At 36.8% G+C, this 17,553-nt stretch overlaps 1 protein-coding gene across 1 annotated transcript in view; it reads right to left on the bottom strand.

The window, feature by feature from the left end:
- Nucleotides 1–1,668: 1,668 nt before the first annotated feature.
- Nucleotides 1,669–17,553, bottom strand: part of FBXO3 (F-box protein 3) — a 32,186-nt gene continuing 16,301 nt past the window's right edge. Inside the window, exons 5-11 of the mRNA XM_004755958.3 lie at nucleotides 16,251–16,455; nucleotides 15,076–15,121; nucleotides 11,595–11,679; nucleotides 10,616–10,738; nucleotides 9,149–9,264; nucleotides 8,055–8,245; nucleotides 1,669–2,937 (exon numbers count right to left, since the gene is read on the bottom strand). Of these exons, the coding sequence (XP_004756015.1) occupies nucleotides 2,764–2,937; nucleotides 8,055–8,245; nucleotides 9,149–9,264; nucleotides 10,616–10,738; nucleotides 11,595–11,679; nucleotides 15,076–15,121; nucleotides 16,251–16,455 (940 nt within the window). The 3' untranslated portion in view covers nucleotides 1,669–2,763. The remainder of the gene's footprint in view (nucleotides 2,938–8,054; nucleotides 8,246–9,148; nucleotides 9,265–10,615; nucleotides 10,739–11,594; nucleotides 11,680–15,075; nucleotides 15,122–16,250; nucleotides 16,456–17,553) is intronic.

The following is a 17,553-nucleotide window of genomic DNA, read 5'->3' as shown; positions in this document are numbered from 1 at the left end:
TCTCCTAGTTTTGCTTCCAGCTTCTTGATCTTTCAGTCTTGAGTCTTTTCCACTACCTGAGTCCTTTGCTGTGTGCTTCCTCGGAGAGGATACTGCATCCGCTTAGTTTTGCCTTGGAGATATGTATGTTTGCAGATCATTTGCAAATCTTTATTGTCCATCCCTGACCACTCTCAGTCTTCCTATTCACACCCAACTGATTGTCGGAATCTGTAAGGCCTACAGGCATCTTGAATTCAAAATATACCCAAATCTCATCTCCAGTGTCCAACTTTATTTCCTGCATTTTCTTTTGCATAAATGAAGCCAGAAACCTGGGAATCACCTTTGATTTCTTCTACTCTTTCACATCTGATCACCAACTCCTGCTTACTTTCTTTTGTAGATAACTGTTTCATCCTCGTTTCACTCTACTCCCACTGCTACTGCCCTAACTCAGACCTGTAAGCATGTCTTACTTGTGGAATTCCAAGTTCTTCCCAGCAGGTCTTTATGCTGCCAGTGTTAAATACCCCCTGCCTCCCTTCTCTATCCTCCTCATCACTGCTGGAGACCTGGTTCGTTTACCCCTCCAGCCCTATGTTTGATTTTACTTTCCATTTAATTTGTCCCTTTTCTCATTACCCTTCCTCATCCATCTATTTCTGGAATAGAATATGACTGTAGCTGCTATATTGCAACCACGAGGTAAACTTCTATGATTAAAGCCCTGTGCTAGGGATGGCAGAACAGAAATCTGGAAGGAATCTGGAATGAAGACACCACTGGGCCACAGTATCAGTCCTCAACTACTTACCTCTGGCTTTTCACAGAGAAAAATAACCCTTAGCTATTTGCTGCTGTTTAGGTATTGGTCTCATCCTAATTGCTACATCAAGCTTTAGACAAAGAGTCAAAGATGGGTGGTGGTCTTACCTCAGAACCAGAAATGGCCTTTGCTCTACAAAAGGGTAGACTGGCCAACTGTTAGAGCCCTTCTATGTGTGAAAACATTCTTGCTGATGAAGTAACACATGAGCGTGTTATTAACTAATCCATCACACCTTGGTATGAAGGACAGGTCATTCACTCAACATACTAAGACAATGTGTATTTAGATGAGAGGATATATAAGTCTGAAGTATTCTAAGGAACAAGAATTGAATGAGGTTGCAGGGGAGATTTGGGGAATCATGAGTACTCTGGGAATTGAGAGGAGAGATCAACCAGAAAAGACAAAGAAGCAAAAGGAATCCTGGGAATAGCTTTAACTTTCAATTTTAACTAGTTTTAAATTATTCATTTATTGGGAAAGTTTATTTTTAAAAAAAATCAGTAGGTTGATTTTTTTTTTTTAAGGAAAGATAAGCACAATAGATTGATTTGGTAGCCTGATGATAAAATTTTAAAACGCAGGAACTACTTACTCCATTTCAGAACATTCTGACATGTGCCAATAGGAAAGGGTCTTCATGGTGCCTGGGGGCAGTTGCTTAATCCTATATACACTTCTGTCTTCCTACAGTTTTCCCTACAAAAGAAACATTCTTGGGGCTCCTGGGTGGCTCAGTTGGTTGGGTGTTGGCCTTGGGCCCAGGTCATGATCCCAGGGTCCTGGCATGGAACCCTGTGAGCAGGGAGCATAAATAAGATCTTAAGGAAAAAAAAAAAAAAGTACTGGACAATGAATTTAGATTTCCTTTTCCATCCTGATAGCAAAGGCTGATTAGTATTAGTTTATGGAAAATAGGCAATTACACAAGATACAGGATCAGAACCAAAATTCGTTTTTAAAATGTGAGTTTTTGCCACTTGGAGGATTTCATTCCAAACTCTCAATTATATAATTACAAAAAAATCCATGTTTCAGGAAAACATACTTAATCTTAACATAAAATTCATGTCACTTATCACAAAGTTAGACAGTCAAGTGTATAAAGGAAAAACGAAACAGGAAGCAGTATTTACAAATTCAGACTACATGAGACATTGTGAAGACTCTTGTTAATAAACAACACAATACTTTTACACACTACATTTCAAAAATGATGCATCTGTGAACGGTATGATAAAGGTCATAGCGTTAAAGACTTTAAATTAAATTCAAGGTTGTCATGTTGAAGATTTTAAATTAAATTAGAGGTTGGCAGAGTTGAAGACTAAATGCAAGGCCAAGGTCATAGTGATGAAGACTTTAAGTTCAAGGTTGTAGTGATGAAAATTTCAAATTCAAGGACAGATTGTCTAAGAAAGGACAAACAACTAGTATTCAAGCTATGTAGTTAGTTCCCTGTGAGTACAAAATATATAGTAATCACTAAATGGATTAGCCTAATTACAAATTCTGTTCATTTCTAAATAAGTCACAACTGCAAGAAGTCTTTTCACAGAATCATTCATAGTTTCTCTCTCTCCTTGTGTAGGTATTTCTGCTACCGTTTTCAATCCTCACTCAAAACAATTCCCTCCCATCTCTGTATTTGTAGAAGTATAAAATATTGTGAAACTAGGAAATGTCTGTTCTTTCGCTAGAGAAGTATGCTCCCTCTGACTGCTACAAGAGAGAGAGAGAAAAAACGATTCCCATTTCCTCCTCTACCTCAAAACACAAAGCAAACCAAAACAATCCAATTCCTAACGTGGTGTCTCATAGAACCCAGGGCCTGGAACAGTATCTCGTGCTAGTTTTCCTGCTATATGTGGAGAACAATTTAATTATTTACATTATTGGGAAATCTCTTTAACAACTGGATTCATGCCAGTGCTTCCATCAGGATGGCCACCCTAAAAAAGGCGAGAGCAGCGGCGTCTGCGAATGGGCACGTCAAAGACTCTCCTCTGCCTCTCTTCCTCATCCTCCTCGTCAGACTCGTCCATGTCTGCTGAGTCATCGTCCTCGTCTTCCTCCTCCTCGTCTTCTTCCTCTTCCATCTCTTCATACTCATCAGGACCCATCTCCTTGAAAGAGAAAACAATCTTTGGATAAGAACTTCCATCAGTTTTTTATACTTATTTTATGCAAATTCTCATTTATCTAGAATCTAAACAACAGGACATGCCAAATAGGAATTTTGAGAGTTGAACCGTATATTTTCATAAATGAACATGCTGATGCAAGATTCTAGAATGTACATCCGTAGAGCCCATTTTTAAAAGGCTCGAGGTGGTTTTAATGGTAAATCTATTTCATTAATACAGTACTTCTATTTTACATGCCAGTTGATAATTTGTACAAGGCAGCCAACAGACCACTTCCAACAACCCGAGATAAAATTTTACTGGATTTATTTTAGTGTATTAAGTAACATTCTTTATTAATCTAAATGCTGACAAAAAGAGGACTCCAAAATATTAATAAGGTATGACCTCTACTGGTAACTTTTATGTATTGTCAGAAGTCTAATAGACTTCTGTTGAACTCCTACTATGAAGACACTGTGAATATTTCAATTCAACCACCAGGGGCACTTTGAAATCAACTTGCTCAAGGCTCTCAGAATAGGGCAGGCAACAATGAGGCTTAACATGCAGTATCTGAACATCTCATGGAAACTTCACTTCTGCTTAAGCAGGGTCTCTAATGAAGTCTTGACTTAATCTGCTGTCAATTTTCCCCTCTTGTACATTTGAAGACTTAATTGAGAGGAGTTGCTATATTAGAGAGTTCTGAACAGCAAGGAGCACCTAGCTGGTATGTGAGAACTATTGGGAAACATGGGATGTGTTGTCAGCAGTTCTTTTCCTGAGGCCTTTATGGCATCACATATCCAGCACTCACTACCCCTCTGATCTTATCTCTAACCACTCTCTCCCCTGGCCTCTGCACTCCAGCTACACTGACCTCTTGCAGTTCCTCGCACATGCCAAGCATTAGTATATTTATGTAACATCAGTGTTTCAGGGCCTTTGCACTTGCTGTTCTTTCACCTGGAACATCCTTCTGCCACATATATCCCCCTGGCTCCCTCTACTTCTTTCAAGTCTCAACTCAAATGTTGCCGAGGCCTTTCTTGACAGCTCTTTATATTAGAACCCAACAGACACTCCTTATATATGCTTTACTCTGATTTTTCTCCAGAGCACTTATTACTACTTGGTATAACCAGATATTTGCTATCCTTGTCTCTTCTAACTAGAATGTAAATTTCAAGGCAGAGATTTTTTTGTTTTTGTTAATTTCCTCAACTTTCTTCTTCTTTTTTTTTTTATTGAGGTATAGTTGACATACAACATTACATTCATTTGTTCCAGGTGTACAACATAATGATTTGATATTCATATATATTACAAAATGATCACCACAGTAAGTCCAGTTAACATCTGTCATTGTATATAGTTACAGAATGTGTTTTTGTGATGAGAACTTTTAAGATTTATTCTCTTAGTAACTTTCAAATATGCCATGCAGTATTTATTCACTAGAGTCAGTGTGCTGTATAATATATCCCCGAAGGCAGACTCTGGCTGTATTGTTCACTGCGTCTTCCCCAGCACCTCGTTGGGACTCAATAAATACTTGCTGAGCAAGCAAATTAATTAATGTGGGAGAAAAAAAATTGTTCTTTAGGAGTTGTCAAAGGATTGTCACTTAGGATTTATTGTAACACTAATAACAACAACATTAACAACAATCAGAGAAAATATACATAAATATGACATGATATTCCATTCTTTTTATTGTTTGTTTGTTTTTTTTTTTAATCTAGGGAATGAAGACTTTAAAATTCAGTAGAAGGTTCAAAAGGGGCAAGGGGGGAGGCTTAGGAAATTCTAAAACATTAAATTCAGGTAGTATGATCATTAGTCATCTTTTTGAAGAAAACTGAAAAAAGAAGTTAAAGAAGTCAGTGTGGCTGAAGAGGGAGACTGCTGATGCTCTCAGATAAAAGTGTACATATAGAAGCAGCAGATGGAAAGAGGCACACACAGATAAGAATGGAAATAAATAAGCAGCAGGAACCTCTAAAGTGTCCAAAAGCAAACAACAAACCACCTAGAGCAAGAAAAGGCTAAAGACCAAACAAAAGTATATTTTGCAGTGACATTCAAAGTATAAAGCAAAAGGAAGTATCAAGTACAATAATTACCATACGGTTAGGGTACAAAAAAAGGAGAACAATTCAGTTTCCATATCAAGAAAACTAATATTTCAACAGGAAAGTTACAATACAAATACAACACCATACAAATACAATCCCCACTGCCTCTTTCATGTTGATTAGAAGTTAAGTCCAGAATTCTCATTTCTTTGTATTGATATCTCATGCTTGAGAGAAACATTTTCCATTAGGTAGGTCAAGATTTTATATGCTTATTTGTGGTTGGGAGGAAGTTAAAACTCCAAATAAGTAAGAACATAGTTAAGAGGGTTGAACATGTAATGAGTTTATTATTATAATTTAAAATTATAAATTTAAAAATTGTAAACTTTAAAAAAAGAGTAAGTAAATACTATAAAATTTCTCAGTTTTAATTTCTAATATGATAAATATTGATATAGCCCACATCAACAAGAGTTCTTTGGAGTCCTCAGTAACTTTTAAAAGCTTAAGGGAGCCATGAGACTGAAAAGTTTGAGAACTACAGTCCTATATTAAAGACTACTTTATACCTATCCTAACAAACATTAAAAACAATTCTCAACAGGATCAAGCTGACCTCATAGTAACTTAACTGTCAACCCAAACAAACCTCAACATTCTTTACACTTTAGGTCAGAAATATTAGCAATTTTAGGACAAAAAATATTATCAAAGAGAGAGATTTCATAATAATAAAAGAAAGAACTTCATTAAAAAGACATAATTATTCTAAGTATATTTGCATATAATTATAGAGCTTCAAAACACATGAAGCATAGCTGATAAAATTAAAAAGAGAAATAGACAAAATTGTAATTATGGCTGGAGATTTCAACAATCATTTTTCAGAGAACAAGGACCAAAAAAAAAAAAAAAAAAAAATCAATTAATACATAGAAGACTTGAGAAACAGTCAACTCATTTGAACTTTCATTTATAGGCTAATATTCCCACAATTAGCAGAATATACATTCTTTTCAAATACACAGGAATTAGTTACCAAGATAGACCATAATGCTGGGACATAAAACCTTTAAAAGGATTGAAATTACACATAATGAGTTCTCTAACCATAATAAAATTAGAAATCAGTAAACAAAAGTTAACTGGAAAACTTCCTAATGTTTGAAAATTTAACACATTTCTAGAATAGTTACAGATCAAAATTAAATTACAAGGGAAATCCAAGAGTATCTTGAATTAAATGTTAATGAAAACAACACATCTAAATTTATGAAACACAGTCAAAACAGTGCTTTAGAGAAAAGAAAGGCCTAAAATCAATAATCTAAACTTCTACCTGAAGAAGCTGGTAAAAAAGCAAATAAATCCCAAAGTAGGAGGAGAGAAAGAAACAAAACTGAAGAAATCCATGAAATAGAAAATGAGCAAACAATAGAGAAAACCAGTGAAACCCAAAGTTGTTCTTTCAAATGACTAACGAAAGAGATAACCCCTTAGGTTAACCCATCAACAGAAGATATAAATTACCATTATTAGGAGCAAAAAAGGATATGAGACTATAGTTCCTGCAGCCATTAAAAGGATATCAAGGGACTATTACAATTTTATGCCAATAATTCAACATTTAGACAAATGGACAAATTCTTTGAAAGACACAAATGACCAAAAGTGAAATAAGAAGTAGGAAATACATGAAAGAAATTAAAATCCTATTTCAAACTCTCCCACAGAGAACTCTAGCCCCAGATGGCTTCACTAATGAGCTGTATGGAACATTCATGGATGAAACCAATCTCAGACAGAAACTGGACTAGTAAAAAACAAGAGACTGTTACAAGAAGTAACAAATTCCTGGTACTAGAAATATACAGTAGAAAGCATTCCTGCACTGGGAGGGAAGCTAAACTTCACTTCCAAACCCAGAGGGTAGATTCCTTTCACCAGATATGCAAGCATTATGACCTAAAGTCTCATATCATCCTTCTCTTTCCAAACTGGGGTTGGGAATGTATCAGCTCTGGGTCAGATTAATCCTATGCCCATCTTCCCAGGAGCCAGAGGGCCCTTTCTGAACATTCAACACCTACCACTCTGTCATATTCTTGGTATACGAGTCATATTTTATCCCTATGGTATAGCTGGGGCCTCATGATTCTCTTCATTTGTTTTATAATCCATAAGATTGGGGTACTGCCATTATCATAAGTAGTCCTAAAAGTGAGATTTAAAAATTATACCGAGTTGACTTAGGAAATGATCCCAAAGAGAGAGGACTACAGAGGATTTAACGGGTAGACTTGCACTTTTAGTAGTCTCTCTACAATAACTGTATTATTTTACAAAACTGGTATTTTTAGCAAAAACACTGCAAGAAATTGCTTTTCTAATCTTAATGAAATTAAATAAAGCCTATTCTAACTGGTCTAGTGTGGCGTTTCTCATTACGCCACAGAACTCTTTTTGGAAAGGGTGGAAAAGAGGCTGAACCTTTAAAACCAGGAACCTCTCTACATGATACTATGATGGTGGATACGTGTCATTATATGCTTGTCCAAACCCAAAAAACGTACAACACCAAGAGTGAACCCTAATGTAGACTATGGACTTGGGGGGATTATGATGTTCCAATGTAGGTTTAACAAAAATACCACTCTGGTGGGAGACTGATGTTGAGGATGTCTGTGCGTGCATGGGGGTGGGGAGTATTTGGAAAATTTCTGTACCTTCTGCTCAATTATCTGTGAATCGAAAACTGCTCAAAAGAAAAATGACATTAAAAACAAAAAAAAAAACAAACAAAAAACAGCTAAGCAGAGTAGAGTTACTCTGACTGAAGTGTATGGAGTCTAACTTACTTATTATCCACCACCCCCACATATTCACATGGTCCCCCACAATATTTCCTCCGAATCTCTAGGGTTCTCTGGAAAACCATTTATACACCATTTGTCTGGCTAATCAACAAAATCCCTCTGTGGAGTTAATTCTACAAAGTCATGGAAATCAGTCCCAGAGGAAAGTTTAACTCACCAATCGGGCTATAGACACCCTGAATGTTGGACAAGCCATATGGAATCGGGGAATAGCAACATTAAAGATCTTGTCTTTAAAGTAAAGAAAATGGAAGGTATAATATCCTTCCATATATCCTGATGTTGTAGAAAATGTGGTACAACTTGTATATTCATATACCCGACCTGGGCTGATGATTGGAAATTCACCTGCAGAGAAAATAGTAATAAGAAACCAAAGTATAAAATTCAGGGCTTCATTACAGCAAATAAGATATGTCCTCTATGAGATTACATAAACTATGTTAAAGTAAATGCACAATTACGAAAAAAAGATCTAAACTGTCCCAATAATCAAAATCATGTAAAAAGCTGACGGTCAATGACAATCAGAGCTAATGATAATTAAATCCACAAATAAGAATCTGTGCTACTGGTTTTAACATTTCCCCCAAATTTCAAAAAGATGATTGATATGAAATGTATGTTCTCTTTCTGCCCTATTACTCCTGGTAACTCTACAGAACACGATAGTGAATAATTATCCAACTTAAAAAGGAAGACAAACCTACGACACAAGGAACTCAAGTGATCCACAGAATGAAAAATCAACCCCTGAATATTTGTCTGCTATAATTTTAGAGAAGTTCATGTTTAAGGTATAAACTAATAGAATAATGATCTTTACACATTACATTTATGAAGCAAAGAATGGGAGTTACAAGAAGCCCAGAATCTATGATATCTTTCACGCTGTAAACACAACTATTAACAGATAGAGCCTTGGAGCACCTGTGTGGCTCCATTAAACCTCCAACTCATGATTTTGACTCAGGTCATGATCTCATGGGTGGTGAAATTGAGCCCGTGCTGGGCTCCAGGCTTAGAGGCGCGTCTGCTTGAGATTCTTTCTCTCCCTCTCCTTCTGCCCCTCCCCCCACTCATTCTGTGTGTATGTGTCTCTCTCTCTTAAATAAATAAGTATTAAAAAAAAAATACAGTCTTATCCACTAACTACATCATGCCTTTTCCAAGCTGTATATCACATATATGCTCTCCAAAATGTCTTACAGGCAACTGATCTGTAAAGCAAATCCTGAGTTACATACATACCAACTACTCCAGGTCCTTGAACTTCTTCTACATCACCTTTAGCATTTGTTATTCTCCAGTAGCGACTGTCCAACTGACAAGCCTTCTCAGGAAGTGCATCCTTTGACATTTCAATCCTGGAGAAGGGAATGGGGTGGAGAGACACCAATCTGGCCTGATTTGGTTTCTCTTGCTTAAGAGGTATAATATTTAGACTAAAGTCTGTGTTAACCATCTATCTCTGTAAATTCTCAAAGATAGGGGCTCGATTAGCTTGACTCTCCCACAGAAATGCCTTTACTCAATTTGCACACTTGACTTGCCGTAAGAATCAACAATGGGGAACATAAAAATTTACGAACACATTGGTGGTGATAATTTTCTGCTTTTCAAGTAAAAAGATCAATGTACAAAAAATGCTTTCCAGAATAAAGTGCAATAAAAAATTCTGATTTTCTTTAAAAATTTGTTATTAAAAAATGAGACTGAAGACATTTTCCTTTTTTCCTTAACTTCTAGAAAGCTCAAAGGAAAATGTCACCAAACAGTTACTAGGATTACGTTTTGACTCTTTCCCAGTACTATTGTTTCCCCACTTTCTCTAGGAATCTGCTGTCTCTTATCTTCATTTGGAGTACCCTATAAGCAAGAGTCAGTGTTACTATTCTAAGCACGTTTCAATCTTAGACAGGATGTAAGTTAAACAATTACAATAACAACCATCTGTACATGTGTAACTGAACCTATCAAAGGCTGCACATAATACCAAAATCCTAGGATGCTCCCCAGTTAGAATACAGAGTAAAAAAATTCCAGTATGTATATATGCATGTATGTGTATTTTTAAAATATCTGTAATATATCATAAATTATATAAAAATACATCAAAAAACAGAGTATCCTTAATATTTTAAAACAGTGAGTTATCTTTATGTCACAGCACAAATTACATCTAATTAAAGTGAATTTAGTGTTTGTTTTTTATTTAACCAAATCCAATGCTTAACACCATGGCTGATATACGGGCAGCACCTGATAAATATTTATTAGAGTTTTAATCAATACAGGCAGCCTCAGTGAAATTTAAAATGCATAGCTTTATCTTGAACAATTTGATAGCTTCTCCACTTGATCTTAGCCAAAAGGCCAAGAAGCGATTTGATAGCTTCTAAATGCAACTCTCATAGTGAGGTTTCGTGAGGATTATAACTTAGTGTCTACCTCACTGGCACAATTCTTTAAACATAGAACTTTTGCATGAAATAAGTAACTTGGAGGTTACTGTAAACTCAAGGTACTGGATTACACTAGATTATAAAATTATACTTTATAAAATGATATATTATTATACTAGGTTATAAAAAAGTTTGTTATCCACCTTCTATCACACCTCAGCAAAAGGCTGTCTTTCAAAATGTGTCTGATGGACCAGGTCAAAGGGGGCAATAACAACATATTCACAGGCTGCACCCCATTTTCATCTCTCACCTGATTCGGTATGTGAAGAAGTAGTGGGGTGGGTGGACAGAGCTGAGTTCTGGCAGAAACGATGTAGAAACTGAAACGGTTATGTCCCCAGTTGTTGCCACGCACTCTGGATCATGAACATACCTAGATAATTTTAAAACATTAAACATTTTTTAATCAATTAACTTCAAGTCCACAGGATAAAAGATTTTAAGATACAACGCCAAATAGCTTATATTTTACCTTATGATCAAAAATTTAAAATATATCTGGGAACTTAAATGGGAACTTAAAGGTAAAGTCCTGTGAAGCTTAGAAGAAAATTATAAATTACAAGGTAACGAGAAAACTTTGAAGACTTCAGATCAGTAATGATAGCATCAGGGCTCAATAATCAGTGGTTCGAATAATGATTCAGCAATTACACTGGAAACTAAAAAGAGCTTAAGTCAGTTTTCAGAGTCAGGAAACTTTTGGGATATCTGAAAACTCTATCAATGGTGGCTCTGACAATAAGATATGCTGGTATGTTATTCTGGAGACCTCAAATTTATAATTAATCTATCATTTCTGCCAGTCAGGCTACTGTGAACCAATATCACCTGCAGTACTATCTATAATACCTGGATGTTTCATTTATAGATGATAAATAATATTTGCCCTGAGTTAATGGTTACTGACTTGCTATTCATGATAAATCCATTAACTGGCAAATAGCCTGTTTCCAACCCCACAAAAGAAACTACGTAGAAAAAGAAACTATAACATAAAGCCATAACTTCAAAATCAAAATCAGTTTTTCCTCTGGATCCTTCAAGATAAGAAAAATATTGGCTATTCAAGTATTTGAATGTGGCTTTGAAGTGGAATAACACAGTGGCATTTAAGAAAATGAGAGGTTCTGTTATTTATTTTCTTTGAAACTTCATCTCAAGATGTGTAACTAATGGTATTTTCTGACTTACAATCATTTTAATTCAAAAAGTCCTGAGGGAAATACCTGAAAATTTGGTCTCTGATGATTGGGAAGCCACCGGATACAACATTGTTGACATAAGAAGTAAACCAGTCGGTAAAAGTAGCACCTATAAACCAGGAAGGGGTGGGGAGGAAGAAGAGGACAATAATTTTTATAAAATTATAAAGGAAACAATGACAATTCCTCTATGCTTAAGATATAAGATCAAAAGTAGAAACACTTAAAATTCTACGGCCAATTTCTGTTCTCAGTTCTATCCATCACACTCCCAACTGCCTTGCTAGGGAACCCTCCATCTACTTTCAAGCTACTTTTTGAACTTATAATTAAATAATAGATTTTTAAAATTTATTTTGTGCTGGTACAAGAATGAAAAGCCTTCTTCTGTCTATAGTTTCTACAGCATACAGAACAAAGGAGATACATATACAGCTATGTCTAGGAAGAGACCACAGGAAAAATATCAACACCATCCTCAGATGATCAAGGTATATACCCTTGGCCCAGGTACCTCCTGACTCACGCACAAAATTCTGGCAAAAGCCAGGCTCAGTCAGGGCATCTAACGGGTACGGCACTGTACAGTTCTGTGTATCAGACCAATCCCAAAGTAATCTAGTTGCACCCTACAGATTCAAATGCAGAGTGGTCCTCTATATTCTCAGTGACCAGCTCCAAGTCCAGCACATCCGTACGTGCTCTAGTGAGCGGATCAGTGACAAGTATTTGTGTGACTTATATTTGCCCCTTCTAGGTAATTAATGTAACTTTCTCAGACCCCTACATCTATTGTTAATACAACTAAATGCCCAGCACTATCAGTCCCTAAATCAATGTTTTTTCAGTGAACTTTTCTGTAATCTTGTTTCTATTAACACAGTTCTCACACTCTGCCATGGAGCTGAACACTGGAGCTAAATTTAGTGTTTACTTACTATTCTATTTAGGGAATACTAGAAGATACAGTTTAAGGGTTTATAGCTTTAACATTTTAAAGGCATCAGCTGAGAGGAGGTAAACTGCAACAGCTGGCTCTTTTCTCCACATCTACTAATGAACGGCCAATTCTGACCCTTTCCATTATTGAACGTTCTATTCAAATGATCACCTACCAGCTATCCACTCTGAATAAGATACTAAGGAGGCCCATGAATAAGGTCATTAAAATTCAAAGAAGCTACAATTTTGTTTTTAGAACTAGTGATTTCCCTGTAAAGTTTAAAACATCACTTTGTCTATTTCATGGGAGAAAATGTTACAGTAAAAAAAAAACCCACAAATTTTTTATGGTTTACATAAAAATGAAATTGGCATGGTATATTTTAAGGTACCTTAAATTATAATGATACACATCCAAGTGTGTTCTTAGAATGAGGACAGTCTTTTCTATGCAGTCTTTACAACTCAACTTACCTGAACACAGATTCTAGTTTTTTCAAGTATCTACTAATAATTCATTGAACACCAGGAATTTCCATTTTGGGTTTTACCAGAAATTCCAAGAGCATCAAACTTTGCTGAATCAAGATGTAATTTACACATTTCTAGGTAGTTTACCTTTTAAAGTAAGCCTGTATCTTGGTTTGTCTTTCGTAGCACTGGGATTTTATCAAGGCAGCTCAAAGGAAGCTTTAAGCTTTCTTGTCTTTCTTCCCAGCACTAATAGCCCATCTCATCTCTCCTCCCTCAGTGCATCTCAAATCTTTTGCTTTGCTTTCTTACTCCAGGCAAAATCCCAGCTATCAGAATAGTAGTCATCAGATCTTAGAACTCTGCTGTCGTGGTGGGGAATTTCATACCATCTCACACCAGCACCAAACCAGAGTGAGAAACTCCCAGAGCTTAGCTGGCACTTACCTAAGAGCTCAGGCAGCCTTTAGTTTGTACATTAGTAGCAACACTGTTCTAGAGCCATGGTGATCATCTCTGAAGGTATATGCTATGCAAAGATGCCAAAGAGGGCAGTGAGCAGGGGCAGAAGCCCAAGGGGGCACTTAACTTGGAAACCATACACCAACACAAATCAGGGGGAGCTAAAAGCTAGTGGCTAAGTTAAACAGCTTTCTATAGGGCGCCTGGGTGGCTCAGTTGGTTAAGCAACTGCCTTGGCCTCATGTCATGACCCCGGAGTCCCAGGATCAAGTTTCTCATCAGGCTCCCTACTCAACAGGTAGTCTGCTTCTCTGACTCTCTAATGCTCTCTCTCCCTCTCTCTCAAATAAATAAAAAAAAAATCTTAAAAAAACAAAAAACCAGCTTTCTATAACTTTGTATATAGGGAGAATTTCCTGATGTTGTGAAATATACCGTAAACCTGGAATGTGTCACAATATGGAAAAAATGGAGACTAATATTCTGTTCAAGGTTCCAATTAGGAGATATAATTAGGGGCGCCTGGGTGGCTCAGTGGGTTAAGCCTCTGCTTCAGCTCAAGTCATGATCTCAGGGTCCTGAGATCCAGCCTGCATCGGGCTCTCTGCTCAGCAGGGAGCCTGCTTCCCCCTCTCTCTGCCTACTTGTGATCTCTCTGTCAAGTAAATAAAATCTTAAAAAAAAAAAAAAAGGAGATGTAATTAAGTGCAAATACCTACAAATACCTACAAGGCCCCTTTACTATGAATATATAGGGATATTTAATGTGTGCCTTTGAAAACAGAATGGATAGTCAGGAAGCATCTCCTGAGCAAAACCTAAGCAAAACAGGACTGGATGAACAGCAGAGGGTTCAGGAACAGCTCCCTGCATAAGCTGCAACTGCATACAATTTGGACTGTTCTCAAACTCCTATGAGAAATACCTCTGAAGGTCAAGAAAAAAGAGTTGTGCCAAAGAGCTCACGGAGCCCAGTTTATACTGGTCTCTGAAGATTGCTATTCTGAGATCTCTAGTGTGATTTATCAGTATTTTTCCATAATCAGCACCACAAACTTTATAAAAGTGTTTTAATCTGTCTCCAATTAGCTATTAACATGATGGATGGAAAATTCACGCATGTGTAAGGTAACTACATACATACTCACAGTAATTCCATTCATTTCCCTGTTCTACAGCAGAGTCCTAAGAGCACGTGATTATATAGGGCATGGGTTCTTTCCAGGTAGAAAACAAATTTCCACAAAGTACAAGGGCAATTCGAATCAGAGCCTAGATACGGTACTTTATAAACCAGCAAGCTTTAAGAAAGACAAGTTTAAACTGCCAGCTGATCAAGTAACTGCAAAGTTTTTACCTATTTAATTTTTTTTTTTAAAGATTTTATTTATTTATTTGACAGACAGAGATCACAAGTAGGCAGAGAGGCAGGCAGAGAGAGAGAGAGAGAAAGAGGGAAGCAGGCTTCCTGCGGAGCAGAGAGCCCGATGCGGGGCTCGATCCCAGGACCCTGAGATCATGACCCGAGCCGAAGGCAGCAGTCCAAACCACTGAGCCACCCAGGCGCCCCCCTATTTAATTTTTTTGACCAGGAAGAATAAAGGAAAAGGAAGACTGTTTTTTCTCCTACCTATGATAAACATGTCAATAGCAGCCGGATTCCGAGCCATTTGGTCCTAGGTGAGAAAAAGAACATCATAATAGAGAAAAAGACATTTTACTTACTTTCTCATTGTTCATTATCCATATCTTTTCCTGGAGACAAGGCAGAATAGACAAAAATAACAAGTGCTCTAAACAACACTCCGACATTACTCATACTTTTCAGTTCTTGCTCTTACGATTTCTATATTTAGGTCCTTTCTAGAAAGTCTTTAGAAGAGTGCCAGGCACTTCTCAGTAACAGTTAAAATGCTTGTGTACTGCCATTACTGTTACAGCAAACTAAAAAATTATCCTTTAAGTTAGGAAGTTACAGTAAGAAGATATATAGCCTCTTAAGAAAGGACTTTAGACTCAGAGTCAAGAGACCTGAACAATTCTAGGTTGGTCACTTCTCTCAGTAAATGGAGGGACCAACCCATCATCTACAACCTGACAGAGGTATCAAGTCAAAAAAATGAGATAAAATACATGAAAACACTTAGAAAAAAAAAACAGCTATGAAAGCTCTTTAAATATTTTCAATGTCACATGGAGTCCCATGTCTCAGGTATCTATGACTTTCAATTTCAAATTCCTCTTTTAAGTTAAAAGTTCACATTTTGGGAAAAATGAAGCCAGAAGATCTATAACTCAGAAATTACAAAGAATTGAAAAAATAAGAAGGAAACCAAATACATTTTCTGTGATCATATTTAAATTGTAACAAAAGCCTCCTAAAAAAAGGATCCATACTTTTCCACAACTCAACTATCTAATGAAGAGTTTAAAAAATTTCTACTATACTCAGAATTTGAGTCAAATGACGTTCAAAAGCTAATTGTTAGAAATTCAGTCAGAAGTGTGTATCATAATTACTTCAGCAAATCCCATAACTTTTTCTAAAACTTAAACTGCCTTAACACATATCGCTGCCATCCCTCTGTGTGTGTAATGGTTTGTTGTTTGTCCATGGGTAAGATTTTCCTTTGGCGTTCTTTAATGTCAGAATATTATGGCCGAATATTAGCCCTTTAATTAGACAGGTCTATAATCAAATTGTAGAATGCTCTATACCCATTCTACAGCCCTGAAAACTACTGCACACATATACACTCATCAGAACACAACTGACAGCCACATTTAAACATACTTCCTACTTACTGGACACTGATAGAAAACTTCATTTTTGTTTCGGCCCTCTGCAGCTTCCACTGCTATGTACTGACTCAGACCAGTATGTATGCAAAAAGTTAACGGGAGACAGTACTTCAGTCCCTGTCTCTGCTGGAAGCCTCCGGCAGCTGTATCGACATCTAACAAATCCTCCGAACGATAGTGGTTGGATAGGGCCATACTTCCCAACAACCTGAGAGCACAGACAAAAATTTAATCAATTCCAGTGCCAAACAAACAGCTGTGCTTCATCATTTTTTTAAATTTATTTTTAAAAAATATTTTATTTATTTATTTGACAGACAGAGATCACAAGTAGGCAGAGAGGCAGGCAGAGAGAGAGAAGCAGGCTCCCTGCTGAGCAGAGAGCCCGATGTGGGGCTCGATCCTAGGACCCTGGGATCATGACCTGAGCCAAAGGCAGAGGCTTTTTCCTCTGAGCCACCCAGGTGCCCCTGTGCTTCATCATTTTTGATGAAGGATAATTTCCTAGACAGCTCTGTAAGAACTGATCAACATGTCAATCACCAAAAACATTACAATTTTTTTACATTCAAACTCTTGAGTGGAAAGATTCTGATTTAAATTAAAAGTCTGAATGTCTAAAATGCCTAAAAAGCCTTTTTAAAGGAAAAATAGTTTTATTGCTTTCAAGACTATTTTGCCGTGATATACTGATTTGCTAGTGTTTTGCTATATATGCATGTGTGACTATTTTAAAGTTTAAAGGGATAAAACTCTAATACCTTTATCTTTTTTTTCTTTTTTAAGATTTTATTTATTTATTTGATAGACAGAGATCACCAGTTGGCAGAGAGGCAGGCAGAAAGAGAGAGAGGGAAGCGGGCTCCCTCTGAGCAGAAAGCCTGATGCGGGGCTCCATCCCAGGACCCTGGGATCATGACCTGAGCTGAAGGCAGCGGCTTTAACCCACTGAGCCACCCAGGCGCCCCTCTAATACCTTTATCTTTTACAACTTTGAGCTTACCCTGTCCTCCCAGACAGTATCAGTGTAAATAAATCTAAACCTTGCCCAGATTTCCATAAACTTGGGATGCACGGGGTCTAAACTGATCTCACTATATATACACGAGAACAAAGGTACTGGTCCTTGATGGAAGAAATCCTTGATAGGAGTCCTATCCTAAAGTCTCACAGTTTGGACCGTGGGTAGACATAAATCCTTGCATAGTAATTATGACCTATGTCGTGCCAATTCCAGGAAACTATTTTAATAAAGTTCTCTCTTATTTGCTCTTGAAATATGATAATTTTTCAATTTTTGTCAAGT

Source organism: Mustela putorius, unplaced genomic scaffold (assembly GCF_011764305.1).
Source record: "Mustela putorius furo isolate JIRA1106 unplaced genomic scaffold, ASM1176430v1.1 tig00003859_pilon_pilon_pilon, whole genome shotgun sequence".
NCBI classification, from domain to species: domain Eukaryota; kingdom Metazoa; phylum Chordata; class Mammalia; order Carnivora; family Mustelidae; genus Mustela; species Mustela putorius.
Note: the sequence above shows the minus strand (reverse complement) of the source record. Positions and strands in the feature narration are given on the sequence as shown.